At 41.9% G+C, this 14,371-nt stretch overlaps 1 protein-coding gene across 1 annotated transcript in view; it reads left to right on the top strand.

Moving 5' to 3' along the window:
* Window positions 1-14,371, top strand: part of IQGAP3 (IQ motif containing GTPase activating protein 3) — a 186,238-nt gene that overhangs the window by 148,496 nt on the left and 23,371 nt on the right. Inside the window, 3 exon segments of the mRNA XM_068253575.1 lie at window positions 3,672-3,819; window positions 7,014-7,101; window positions 12,153-12,365. Coding sequence (XP_068109676.1) covers window positions 3,672-3,819; window positions 7,014-7,101; window positions 12,153-12,365 — 449 coding nt within the window.

Genomic DNA, 14,371 nt, shown 5'->3' with positions numbered 1-14,371 from the left:
CTGTGAATAGGACGTTGGGCCCCTTAGCGCACCTAGGCTGCAAAAAAGTGTCACACGTGGTACCGCCGTACTCAGGAAAAGTAGTATAATGTGTTTTGGGGTGTATTTTTACACATACCCATGCTGGGTGGGAAAAATTTCTATGTAAATGGACAATTGTGTGTAAAAAAATCAAACAATTGTCATTTACAGAGATATTTCTCCCACTTAGCATGGGTATGTGTAAAAATACACCCCAAAACGCATTATACTACTTCTCCTGAGTACAGCGGTACCACATGTGTGGCACTTTTTTACACCCTAAGTACGCTAAGGGGCCCAAAGTCCAATGAGTACCTATAGGATTTCACAGGTCATTTTGCGACATTTGGTTTCAAGACTACTCCTCACGGTTTAGGGCCCCTAAAATGCCAGGGCAGTATAGGAACCCCACAAATGACCCCATTCTAGAAAGAAGACACCCAAAGGTATTCCGTACGGAGTATGGTGAGTTCATAGAAGATTTTATTTTTTGTCAAAAGTTAGCGGAAATTGATTTTAATTGTGTTTTTTCACAAAGTGTCATTTTCCGCTAACTTGTGACAAAAAATAAAATCTTCTATGAACTCACCATACTACTAACGGAATACCTTGGGGTGTCTTCTTTCTAAAATGGGGTCATTTGTGGGGTTCCTATACTGCCCTGGCATTTTAGGGGCCCTAAACCGTGAGGAGTAGTCTTGAAACGAAATTTCTCAAAATGACCTGTGAAATCCTAAAGGTACTCATTGGACTTTGGGCCCTTTAGCGCAGTTAGGGTGCAAAAAAGTGCCACACATGTGGTATCGCCGTACTCAGGAGAAGTAGTATAATGTGTTTTGTGGTGTATTTTTACACATACCCATGCTGAGTGGGAGAAATATCTCTGTAAATGGACAATTGTGTGTAAAAAAAAATTAACAAATTGTCATTTACAGAGAGATTTCTCCCACCCAGCATGGGTATGTGTAAAAATACACCCCAAAACACATTATACTACTTCTCCTGAGTACGGCAATACCACATGTGTGGCACTTTTTTGCAGCCTAACTGCGCTAAGGGGTCCAAAGTCCAATGAGCACCTTTAGGCTTTACAGGGGTGCTTACAATTTAGCACCCCCCAAAATGTCAGGACAGTAAACACACCCCACAAATGATCCCATTTTGGAAAGTAGACCCTTCAAGGTATTCAGAGAGGGGCATGGTGAGTCCGCGGCAGATTTCATTTTTTTTTGTCGCAAGTTAGAAGAAATGGAAACTTTTTTTTTTTTTTTCACAAAGTGTCATTTTCCGCTTACTTGTGACAAAAAATAATATCTTCTATGAACTCACTATGCCTCTCAGTGAATACTTTGGGATGTCTTCTTTCCAAAATGGGGTCATTTGGGGGGTATTTATACTATCCTGGAATTCTAGCCCCTCATGAAACATGACAGGGGGTCAGAAAAGTCAGAGATGCTTGAAAATGGGAAAATTCACTTTTTGCACCATAGTTTGTAAACGCTATAACTTTTACCCAAACCAATAAATATACACTGAATGGGGTTTTTTTTATCAAAAACATGTTTGTCCACATTTTTCGCGCTGCATGTATACAGAAATTTTACTTTATTTGAAAAATGTCAGCACAGAAAGTTAAAAAAATCATTTTTTTGCCAAAATTCATGTCTTTTTTGATGAATATAATAAAAAGTAAAAATCGCAGGAGCAATCAAATAGCACCAAAAGAAAGCTTTATTAGTGACAAGAAAAGGAGCCAAAATTCATTTAGGTGGTAGGTTGTATGAGCGAGCAATAAACCGTGAAAGCTGCAGTGGTCTGAATGGAAAAAAAGTGGCCGGTCCTTAAGGGGTAGAAAGCCCTAGGTCCTCAAGTGGTTAAAGAGGAACTCCAGTGAAAATAATGTAGTAAAAAAAGTGCTTTATTTTTTACCATAATTATGTATAAATGATTTAGTCAGTGTTTGCTCATTGTAAAATCTTTCCTCTCCTGATTTAAATTCTGACATTTATTACATGGTGACATTTTTACTGTGGGCAGGTTATGTAGCTCCTCCTAGCTGTTTTGGCTGTTAGAGACAGCTGTAAACAGCTATTTCCTGTCTGTGAACATTGTTACATTGTGGCAGTTTGCCCAGAGTACCGCTGTCCCAGAGCTTCTTGTGGGAGGGGTTTCAGCACAAAATCAGTCATACAGCGCCCCCTGATGGTCTGTTTGTGAAAAGCATTATATTTCTCATGTAAAAGGGGGTATCAGTTACTGATTGGGATAAAGTTAAATTCTAGGTTGGAGTTTCTCTTTAAGATCTCCACCTGCCTGCAGTGGTTGGTTCCTCCCTTTTCAACCTCCCTGGCTCACTGGCTACCGATAACATGGAGAATTCTGTTTTAGATTGGCTTATCGACATTCAAATCCTTGCACAATCCTGGATATCTGATTTACTTGTTGCAACTGCAGCACCCCCCAATCTTAGATCAGAAGAATCTAATAACTTGGTCACCCCCACCCAGAGTCCACCTCAAAACGTTTGGAGACAGAGCCTTCTGTCATGCTGCGTAATATGTTGGCGCAAATGCTGCCCCTACACTTTGGAACAGCATGCCACACCTAATAAGGATATCTCCATCCCTGGAAGCATTTAAAGGGAACCAGAGACGAAGGCACTTGAAAAATGAAAAAATAATTTATACATACGAGGGGCTTCCCCAAGCCCCATCAGCATAGATCGCTCCCACGCTGCCGTCCTCCACTGCCTCTATCGCCGGTACTGGGTCCCGTCCCTTCCGCTGGAACGCATCTAGTTGTACGCATCCACAGTGGATCCCTCCATCTTGCCTGTGCCTGCTTTACGCATGTGCCTTCGCAGTACGGCGACTGACCCAGTACCTGGGGATAGAGGCAGCGGAGGATGGCGGCGTGGGAGGGATCCATGCTGATGGGGCTAGAGGAAGCCCCAGGTATGTATAAAATCATTTTTTTCCATTGTTCTCGGTTCTGTAAAGCCACCAGTTTAGTCTGCCATTTATGAACCCCTATTTCCTCTGTAAGGGCTGGTGCACACCGGAGCGGTTCTAAAGCATTTTTTAAAACTCTCGCAGGGGGAAACCGCTTGGCTAATGAAAGTGAAGGGGATGGTGCACACCAGAGCAGGTCGTTTTTTCCCACAAACGCAAACTCAGGGGCTGCTGCATTTTTGAGATTTCTGCCTCAATGTTAAAGTATAGGAAAGTACAAAACCTCTCTGAAAAACGCTAGATCAGAGCGGTTTTCAGGGCGTTTTTGTTACAGAAGCTGTTCAGTAACAGCTTTACTGTAACAATATTTGTAATCTGCTACACAAAAACACTCCAAAAAGCGCTAGGCACGTTTAGAAAAACTCTCTATACATGCCTAGAATCGCTCTAAAAATCTGCTTCAAAAACCTCTAGCGTTTTGCAGATCTGCTAGAGGTTTTTGGTGTGCACTGGGCCTAACACAGTCCAGCCTGCAACCCAGTATTGATCTGAGACACATCTAAGTCCTTTGAATCCTATGGGAGAAAAGCACTTTACAAATGTTGTGTTGTATAATAGGATATAACATTTTGGTATATTTCCTGCCTTGCTTGTATAATGTGAATCAGACTAATAAGAGTGCTTGCATGTGTGTTGCAGGAGAAAGTACCTCTAACTTGAATGATGCAGCCTCAGAACACGTCCTGGCCCAGTTCCGAAAGCTGGAGATCTCTCTCACCCTCACAAACAAGTTTGACATGGCTGAGACAAGTATGGAAGAGATGGACACCCACAGTCTGTTACTCAGGTGAGGTGCTAGACCCAGGTTAGCCTTATCAGTAGGTCCTCTGCCATACTCACTCATCCACTTAAAGCGGACCCAAACCAAATATTTTTTTTAATTCAAAGTATTTAGTTGCAGCACTCTGACACATACAAAGATAAATAAACACTCCTTCAAGCCTATGAGCATTTCAGTGCATGCTTTTCACCCTTCTCTTTTCATTACTAGGGTTATACAGGTGGCACCCATTAGCAATTCCTCCTTTGCTGGAGACCATCTACTAAACCAGTTTGCCGGATTCTGTCCCTGCAATATGTAAGGAAGGGAGGAGTTCCTCCAATAAATGTAAAATATTTTATATTTGTCATCATGCAGCTGAAAAAATGCTGCTATTTGTTATTATAATTTAGAAAATAGATTTTATTTCTGAAATCTTGTATTTTTTATTTGGGTCCACTTTAAAGTAGGCCTATAATTTATATAGGCAAAGTTAAAAACCACACTAAGGGCCTTTTTCCACTAGCCTGCGATTTGCGATTTGATTCTGATCGCAAATCGCAAGGTACATTAAACTAATGGAAACTGCAACAGCAATTTCCATTAGTGTGATCCGATTGCGATGCGATTTTGGTCAAAGCGCAATCGTCCTGCCGCGTTTTGTTTGCGATTGAGCTGTACTATGAGTATAGTAGCTCAATCGCATGGTGGAAATTGAAACGCGATTGCGATCGCAATCACGATCTCATTTCATAGTGGAAAAGAGCCCTAAGGTGTAGAAAAAAGTAAATGATGAAGAAAAAAACCTGAAAAAGCCATAAAATATTCCATTATATTTTTTTTTTTTCTCCTGGAATCTTGACATTGCCCACTTTGTCTCCCTACAGATGACTTTACTCGCCCACTATGCTTCATTAAAGCGGACCCAAACCAAACATTTTTTTTAAATTAAAAATATTTAGTTGCACTACTCTGACACATACAAAGATAAATAAACACTCCTTCAAGCCTATGAGCATTTCAGTGCATGCTTTTCACCCTTCTCTTTTCATAACTACGATTATACTGGGGGCAGCCATTAGCAATTCCTCCATTGCTGGACACCACCTACTTCACCAGTTTGCCGGATTTTGTCCCGGCAATTTGAAAGGAAGGGAGGGGTTTTTCCAATAAATGTAAAATATTTTATATTTGTCATCATGCAGCTGAAAAAAGGCTGCTATTTATTATTATAATTTAGAAAATAGATTTTATTTCTGAAATCTTGTATTTTTAATTTGAGTCCACTTTAAGAGGAACTTTGCCTAAGCAAAAGCAGGAAGCTTCAAGGCTCCGTTTCTAACTGAGTTGTTGCTTCTAGGCAGACAAATAATGTATTTTTCCTTTTCCAGTTGCCTGACTCTATTACTGATCCTGTGTGTCTTAAGGGCTGGTGCATAGCAAGAGCGCTTCTGAGCGCTTTTAAAAATGCCAGCGTTTTGAAAAGCGCTTGGCTAATGTACTTGAATGGAATGGCTCACACCAGAGTGATGTGATTTTCTCCCAAAAGCAAGTGCAAGTCCCGCAGCATTTGAGGTGATTCAGCTTCAATGTCTTAACATAGTATAGAAAAGTGGAAAATCTCTCTGAAAAGCGCTAGAACAGGGCGATTTCCAAGCATTTTTTTTACAGAAGCTGTTCAGTTCCAGCTCTACTGTAACTAAAAAACTACACCAAAACGCTCCAAAAATTGCTATGCATGATTAGAAAATCGCTAGACACATGCCTAGAATCGCTCTGAAAAATCACTTCAAAAAGTGCTGAGTGTTTGCGATTCTGCTAGCGCTTTTTGGTGTGCATTGGCCCTAATACTTTTAGCCACAGCCCCTCAACAAACAATGCAGATCAAGTGCTCTGACTGAAGTCAGACTGGATTAGCTGCATGTTTGTATCAGTTGTGTGATTCCGCCACTACTGCAGCCTAAGAGATCAGCAGGACTGACAAGCAACTGGTATTTTAAAACGAAACATCCATATCCCTCTCAGTTAAGGTTCCCTTTAACTGCTATCAATATATTTAGTTTCCAAGGTAAATGTAAATTTCCATGTTAAGCCTCACACACACCACATATAAGGATGTACAGAGGCACCAGAAGGATAAAATATGCTAAAAAAATGTTAAAACATTCAGGTGGTGGACCAGCCACACCAAAACACACGATGCTGTCGCTTGAGGTTGAGAAAATGTATTCACATACACCTAGATAAAACTGCAACGCATTTTACGGGCACAATCCCGCTTCATCAGGCAATAAACAAACGGAGTATCACACAGCTCTGGGTCCAATAACAGCTTGGCACAGAGGTGTCTGTTTTGGTGTGGCTGGTCCACCACCGCCACCTGAATCTTTAAAAAACAAAAACAACAAAATGTGCATATTTTATCCTGCTGGTGCCTCTGTACATCCTTATATCAAGTTTTCCACCCCTGGTGGAAATGTGGTACACCCTCTTTTCTCCTAATTACAGAGAGCGACATCTTAGTCCTGAGTGTGGACAGGCCTAATCTCCCCACCTGCCTATACAGTGGTTGCCTAAGTGATAACACATTTTTGTAAGTATAATACTTACGTTTCATTAATCCTCCCTGTTCCAATACATACTACACTAAATTGGGCTCTCTGTTTTTCTGCTTTATCACACACACCACAGGTTGTGCTTGGCCAGATCAGAGATTGTGTAGCCCGACTGTATGGTCCTTCCTTCGTTTTCCTATTGTCAACCCTTACATCGTCACAGTCTCCCGCCCTCCCCCCCCAAATAATAGAACTAGCCTGTAGGGTAGCGCCATGTCTGCTTCATCAGGCCCAAGTTTCCCCCCAAGAAACAGAGTTCCAATGCTTGTGGTGACAGTAAACTGAAGAAGTGTGTACCTTGGCTTTAGGCCTCATTTGCACTGTAAAAATCACCAAACGCAGAGTAGAAATGTTTACTCGCACAGAAAAATTGCATAGCACACACAGCAACCCATTTAATTGTACTGAATGGGACAGCAGCAAAATTGCAGGCAGTGTGATTGCAATTCCATAAGGATTACATTAAACTAATGGAAACTATCCACTGTGATTCCCTGCAATTCTGAAGCACTGAAAGTGGAAATGGGCCCTTAATTTTGTTTATCACTTCTTTGCAGTGCAATCTACTGGTCATAAGACATTTCATCTGAATCCTCTTTCTTTCAGCACAAAACACATGTTGGCGGATGTTATGCAGTCCCAACCAGGAGACTCACTAGTTGAGCTTCTTCACACTTCAGCCTCCGCTCAGCAGGTAACACCATCTGTCTCCTCTCCCATTTACATTATAGTCGATCAGGCCTGGTTCACACGGGTCGTAAATAAAACCGTTGCTAAGTTCGTCACTCAAGTACGGTCTATTCAAATGAGTTGACACTTTTTTTTTTTTTTAAATGTCAGTTCTTGCTTTTCCCATTGTTAATGCGTAGGCTGTGCTCGATCCTGTATTATTTTTCCTGGAAGCTCCGTATAGCATCCAGTATCTGCCAACTGCAGCATTTCCATGCACCCTCCAGGGGTCTAAGCGCGATGAGTTTGCTGAATGACTGGGGCTGATGAAAACTGCTTCTCTGCTCTTTTGCAATGAAGCGTTTACCATCTGCTAAATGTGACACCACCAAATACCTGCCTGAACTGGTCCATAAATCTAGTAGTGTGTAAAATCTTAGCTGAAGAATTTGGATACCTTATCGTTGACCATCCTCCATGATACATTGTAGAGCTAGTACAAGTGGGACAATCACAGTGCTGGGCATTTAAGAGTGAACTTCACACCCACTTTTGAGTGATTATTTTTATTTTGCTTGTTTGTGTTTATAGTTGATGCCAAGATTTTTCTTTAAATCAGAAATTAAGGCCTGTTCAATGATCAGTTGTGTTGCAGAATAATTCTGCATGTCGACTAGGGATGATCAATGATATGCAAATACTTCTGAGTTTTTGCAAATATATGTACATTTTTATGCAAATCTATGCAGCTTGAGAATGGACCAATCGAGTACCACCCAGGTTTAAATTGATTGGTTACATTTCAAGGTGCATATATATTTTTCATAAAAATGTATTTTTATATATTTTTTATAAATATTTGCATAAACTCGGAAGTATTTGCATATCATTGATCATCCCTAATATGTTGACTCACTACCCATACAATTCTATGGGCCTGTTCACAGTATTGCATTATAACAGATCATGTTACTTTAACTCCCTGCATGCAGGCTTTGTATAAAAGTATGTGTCCGGTCTCCATTGCAGTTCACTTATTATAACTTGTGCATTATGCAACAGACCACTGTGCATCCAGAATAAGAGTTGTTACAAAAAAAAGTGATTAAAACGCTGCTTGCTGGTGTGACTGGTGAGTTGTACATCTACAAAACATTATTTTACTGTTGTATATTGAAAATGGAATAGAAAATGTCTGTAGAGAACAAATAGAATTTAAAAGTACTAACCAAGTCAGGAGACGTGGCTCCTGCAATGCTAAGGATTGTTCACTGTAGCAGTAAAATAATAGTTTTTATTTGCTAACAAAATTTGCCGCTGGAGCTCCAAAAAGAAAAGCACTATTTTGGAATAGTAGTAGCAGTAGGGTATTGTACCGTGTTAGCCATCAGTAAAAGCAAGAAGTTTTAAATCAGGATGATACCATTTATTGGCTAACTAAAAATGAATAAAATAAGCAAGCTTTCGGCCTTGCAGCCTTCGTCTGGCTTATATCCTGTTAGTTTGCAAACTGGTGGTACAGACAGCTTATATACATGCAACATCAAAAGGGAAAACAGATAATTTTTTTTTTTTTTCAAGCATAAATACATGTCATTAAGATGCCTTAATTCACACAGACCATCGACCTGGGGTTAGAGGTTGTAAGCCAAGATAATAATCCTTGTTTACTCCCTGCTCACATACCTGGGAGTTGGACTGACACAGAGGTATCGTAAATTCTTAGTTCACAAGTTCAGCTATAATGGTTGAGAAAAGTTCAAATGTCATCAGTCTCATACCAATATAGAAAGTTGTTGTCCTTATTCAAACCATTCTGCACAGCCTTGAACCAATTTATAAATTTTGTTTCTGCTATTAATCGATCATTTGACGTTTTGAAGCCACCCTTCAGGGCAGTGACACGAAGATCATCCATGCTGTGTCCGTTGGACCGAAAGTGTGTAGCAACTGGGAGCCCAGATTTGGTATCTTTAATAGTGTGCCTGTGTCCATTCATACGTTTGCGCAGAGTTTGTCCAGTTTCTCCCACGTACATAACATTGGGGCATTTAGCACACATGATCAGATACACCAGATTGGTGGAACCACAGGAAAATGTACCTTGTACTCTGTACTCCTGTTGTGAACCTGGTATCGTTACCCTGTCAGTGGAGTAAATGTGTCCGCAGGTCCCACATATTTTTTGTCGGCAGGGTGATGTTTTGTTGAGGCCTATTCAAAGAACTCCTGACAATCATCTGTTTTAGATTGTGTGGTTGCCGATATGACAAGAGTGGAGGTTTAGGGAATATCGTTCTCAGTCTGTGATCCTTGTGTAATATGGGATGTAGTTCCTTAGCAATCCTCCTTAAGATTTCCAGGTGTGGGTTGTAGGTGACAACCAAAGGGACACGTTCCTCTTTTTGGTTCTGCTTATATTTCAGGAGTTCAGTCCTGGGGATGATGCTGGCTTTCCTGATTTGGGCCTCAGCCATAGAAGGACTGTAACCTTGTTTAATGAAAGTGTTCTTAAGGCGATCCAGGTGCTTGTCTCTGTCCATCCTGTCAGAACAAATCCGGTTGTACCTTATTGCTTGGCTGTAAATTATAGAGTTCTTAATGTGCTTAGGATGAAAACTGTCATATCTCAGGTATGTGGGACGGTCTGTAGGTTTGCGATACACAGAGGTTTGTATGTTGTTACCCCTGATGTTTATGGTGGTGTCCAGAAAGTTAATCTCTGTGTGAGAATAGGTAAGTTTCAGGAAAGCCAGCAACATCCCCAGGACTGAACTCCTGAAATATAAGCAGAACCAGAAAGAGGAACGTGTCCCTTTGGTTGTCACCTACAACCCACACCTGGAAATCTTGAGGATTGCTAAGGAACTACATCCCATATTACACAAGGATCTCAGACTGAGAACGATATTCCCTAAACCTCCACTCTTGTCATATCGGCAACCACACAATCTAAAACAGATGATTGTCAGGAGTTCTTTGAATAGGCCTCAACAAAACGGAACATCACCCTGCCGACAAAAAATATGTGGGACCTGCGGACACATTTACTCCACTGACAAGGGTAACGATACCAGGTTCACAACAGGAGTACAGAGTACAAGGTACATTTTCCTGTGGTTCCACCAATCTGGTGTATCTGATCATGTGTGCTAAAGGCCCCAATGTTATGTACGTGGGAGAAACTGGACAAACTCTGCGCAAACGTATGAATGGACACAGGCACACTATTAAAGATACCAAATCTGGGCTCCCAGTTGCTACACACTTTCGGTCCAACGGACACAGCATGGATGATCTTCGTGTCACTGCCCTGAAGGGTGGCTTCAAAACGTCAAATGATCGATTTAATAGCAGAAACAAAATTTATAAATTGGTTCAAGGCTGTGCAGAATGGTTTAAATAAGGACAACAACTTTCTATATTGGTATGAGACTGATGACATTTGAACTTTTCTCAGCCATTATAGCTGAACTTGTGAACTAAGAATTTACGATACCTCTGTGTCAGTCCAACTCCCAGGTATGTGAGCAGGGAGTAAACAAGGATTATTATCTTGGCTTACAACCTCTAACCCCAGGTCGATGGTCTGTGTGAATTAAGGCATCTTAATGACATGTATTTATGCTTGAAAAAAAATATCTGGTTTCCCTTTTGATGTTGCATGTATATAAGCTGTCTGTACCACCAGTTTGCAAACTACCAGGATATAAGCCAGACGAAGGCTGCAAGGCCGAAAGCTTGCTTATTTTATTCATTTTTAGTTAGCCAATAAATGGTATCATCCTGATTTAAAACTTCTTGATTTTGGAATAGATCATATGGTCCCATTGTTACATTCTCTTTTATTTCTCATTCTTAGTACAAAGTTTATGTTCCCTTACAGCAAGCTTGTCTTTAAAACCTATTTTAAAAATATACTAGGCATGTTAAAATAAAACCTGCTTACCACAGACTGTTCCTGCTTCCTCACTGCTAGTTTCTTATGTCTGGTTTAGCAAGTTTAATATTGTCTACATTTTGCACAGCAGTTTAATAAAAATAGTATGCATTCTCTGTCTTTCTGCAGAGTGATCTAATGTTGTATGGTATTTATTAAGCCTGCCCTACACTGGCAGCTTTTATCCTGACATGCCCAAAAGATGGATCCCTCTCTGATCGACATCTGGTCAAAGAGGGATCTATTGCTGCTGCACACTGTACCGCCGCTCCACCAGGTGTTATCCCTGCTAATACTGCTCTTACTGGTGCCCCAGCAGAGTATTAGCGCAGCAGAGAAAAGTCACACTTTCTTATCTAGCTGGAACTCTCCATGAGCTTCCATGAGCTCCCTGTTCCCACACCCTGTGACGCAGCGGCATGTATGTGCATCATATTCTGCAGGGAGAACAGTATTAGCAGGGGGAATGCCTGGGGGGCCAGTCTACCCCTCCCGCGTAGACACCACTCCACCCCTTTCGGCCATCAAAAAAAGTACTGTCTGATCAGTAATGGCAGTTTATTTCAGCAAGAAATAAAGCAAAATTTCAATTGGGCAGCAGTGATCGAATCAGCTGAAGAATATCACATAGTGTATGGGTACCTTACAGTCTGCGAGGGAAGTACAGCCTTTGCAAGACCAAATGATTATTCTTAAAGCTTTTGACAGTTTTCCAGTAACCCAACACAACGCTAAAGCATGTTTAGCACAGCCGAGCTGCATGTGCTGTCTCGTGAAGAGGGGGAGGAGAAAAGAAGCAGGGGGTTTTGCTGCTTAAAGCAATTGTCCAAAAATTATGCAGCAGCCAATTTCTGGTCTTTCATGTTTTGTTAGACCTAGAAGATAAAGTATATCTGTCCAAACATCAAAACCAAACAGCCAACACTCATTCTAGCCATCAAAGGGTTAATGTCTTTACCCATCTTCAGTCTATCATCAGTCACAGAAAAACACTTTACCGTGAGTTTTTTTTTTTCAAAAGGGTGGTAAGGTTCGGACCGTTTTAGAAAAACTTACAGCACAGTTAAAAATAATCACTGTGAGCAAAGGATTGTGGGTCTAGCATCATTCATTTGTAAGGTATATTGTCTTGACAGGAAGCATCACACTACAAGATGATGCAACAGCATGCTGTGAGGGATGCCCAGACTCCTGAGAAGTTGAAACGTCACCGATCACTGCTGGGTAACAAACAGCTGTCCATGGAGGAAAAGAAACGCATGATTATCCGGAACTTGCGCAAGCTGGAGAGCCTGGGATTGGTCTCTTCCAGTAACCAGTATCAAGACATCATCAACATGATTGCTAAGGTAATTTTTCCCCTTAATTTCTCAGTGCCCCTTAAAGAAAATCTGTAACATCAAAAGTTCCCCTGGGGGGTACTCACCTTGGGAGGGGGAAGCCTCAGGATCCTAATGAGGCTTCCCACGCCGTCCTCCGTCCCTCGGGGGTCTCGCTGCAGCCCTCCGTACAGCAACAATGTAAATATTTACCTTCCCGGTTCCTGCGCAGGCGTTGTGGCAGCTTTCGCCTCTGAAATAGGCGTTAATACCCAATCGCCGTCAGGTCTGCTCTACTGCGCAGGTGCAAGTCTTCGGCGCCTGCGCAGTAGAGCGGACCCGACTGAGATCGTGCATTTCCATCTACTTTGGAGCCGAAAGCCGCCACAGCGCACCCGCTGGAGCCTGGAAAGGTAAGTATTGATCAAGCTGTCGGGCCGCTGTTCGGAGGACTGCAGCGAGACCCCCGTGGGGCAGAGGACGGCGTGGGAAGCCTCATTAGGATTCTGAGGCTTCCCCCACCCCAGGTGAGTACCCCCCAGGGGAACTTTTTGAGGCTAGTGTCTCATTAAAGAGGAGCTGTCAGCCATACTATCTCAGAAAAAAAAACACCTATATAAGTAGATAAATAAGATAAGTACTTGTTCTACTTACAGTGGAGGAAATAATAATTTGACCCCTCACTGATTTTGTAAAGTTGTCCAATGACAAAGAAATGAAAAGTCTCAGAACAGTATCATTTCAATGGTAGGTTTATTTTAACAGTGGCAGATAGCACATCAAAAGGAAAATCGAAAAAATAACCTTAAATAAAAGATAGCAACTGATTTGCATTTCATTGGGTGAAATAAGTTTTTGAACCCCTACCAACCATTAAGAGTTCTGGCTCCCACAGAGTGGTTAGACACTTCTACTTAATTAGTCACCCTCATTAAGGATACCTGTCTTAACTAGTCACCTGTATAAAAGACACCTGTCCACAGAATCAATCAATCAAGCAGACTCCAAACTCTCCAACATGGGAAAGACCAAAGAGCTGTCCAAGGATGTCAGAGACAAAATTGTAGACCTGCACAAAGCTGGAATTGGCTACAAAACCATTAGCAAGAAGCTGGGAGAGAAGGTGACAACTGTTGGTGCAATTGTTCGAAAATGGAAGGAGCACAAAATGACCATCAATCGACCTCGCTCTGGGGTTCCACGCAAGATCTCACCTCGTGGGGTGTCAATGGTTCTGAGAAAGGTGAAAAAGCATCCTAGAACTACACGGGAGGAGTTAGTGAATGACCTCAAATTAGCAGGGACCACAGTCACCAAGAAAACCATTGGAAACACATTACACCGCAATGGATTAAAATCCTGCAGGGCTCGCAAGGTCCCCCTGCTCAAGAAGGCACATGTGCAGGCCCGTCTGAAGTTTGCCAATGAACACCTGAATGATTCTGTGAGTGACTGGGAGAAGGTGCTGTGGTCTGATGAGACCAAAATAGAGCTCTTTGGCATTAACTCAACTCGCTGTGTTTGGAGGAAGAAAAATGCTGCCTATGACCCCCAAAACACCGTCCCCACCGTCAAGCATGGGGGTGGAAACATTTTGCTTTGGGGGTGTTTTTCTGCTAAGGGCACAGGACAACTTAATCACATTAACGGGAAAATGGACGGAGCCATGTATCGTGAAATCCTGAACGACAACCTCCTTCCCTCTGCCAGGAAACTGAAAATGGGTCGTGGATGGGTGTTCCAGCACGACAATGACCCAAAACATACAGCAAAGGCAACAAAGGAGTGGCTCAAGAAGAAGCACATTAAGGTCATGGAGTAGCCTAGTCAGTCTCCGGACCTTAATCCAATAGAAAACCTATGGAGGGAGCTCAGGCTCAGAGTTGCACAAAGACAGCCTCGAAACCTTAGGGATTTAGAGATGATCTGCAAAGAGGAGTGGACCAACATTCCTCCTAAAATGTGTGCAAACCTGGTCATCAATTACAAGAAACGTTTGACCTTTGTGCTTGCAAACAAGGGTTTTTCCCCTAAGT

The sequence above is a fragment of the Hyperolius riggenbachi genome, chromosome 9 (genome assembly GCF_040937935.1).
Source record: "Hyperolius riggenbachi isolate aHypRig1 chromosome 9, aHypRig1.pri, whole genome shotgun sequence".
Lineage (NCBI taxonomy): Eukaryota > Metazoa > Chordata > Amphibia > Anura > Hyperoliidae > Hyperolius > Hyperolius riggenbachi.
Note: the sequence above shows the minus strand (reverse complement) of the source record. Positions and strands in the feature narration are given on the sequence as shown.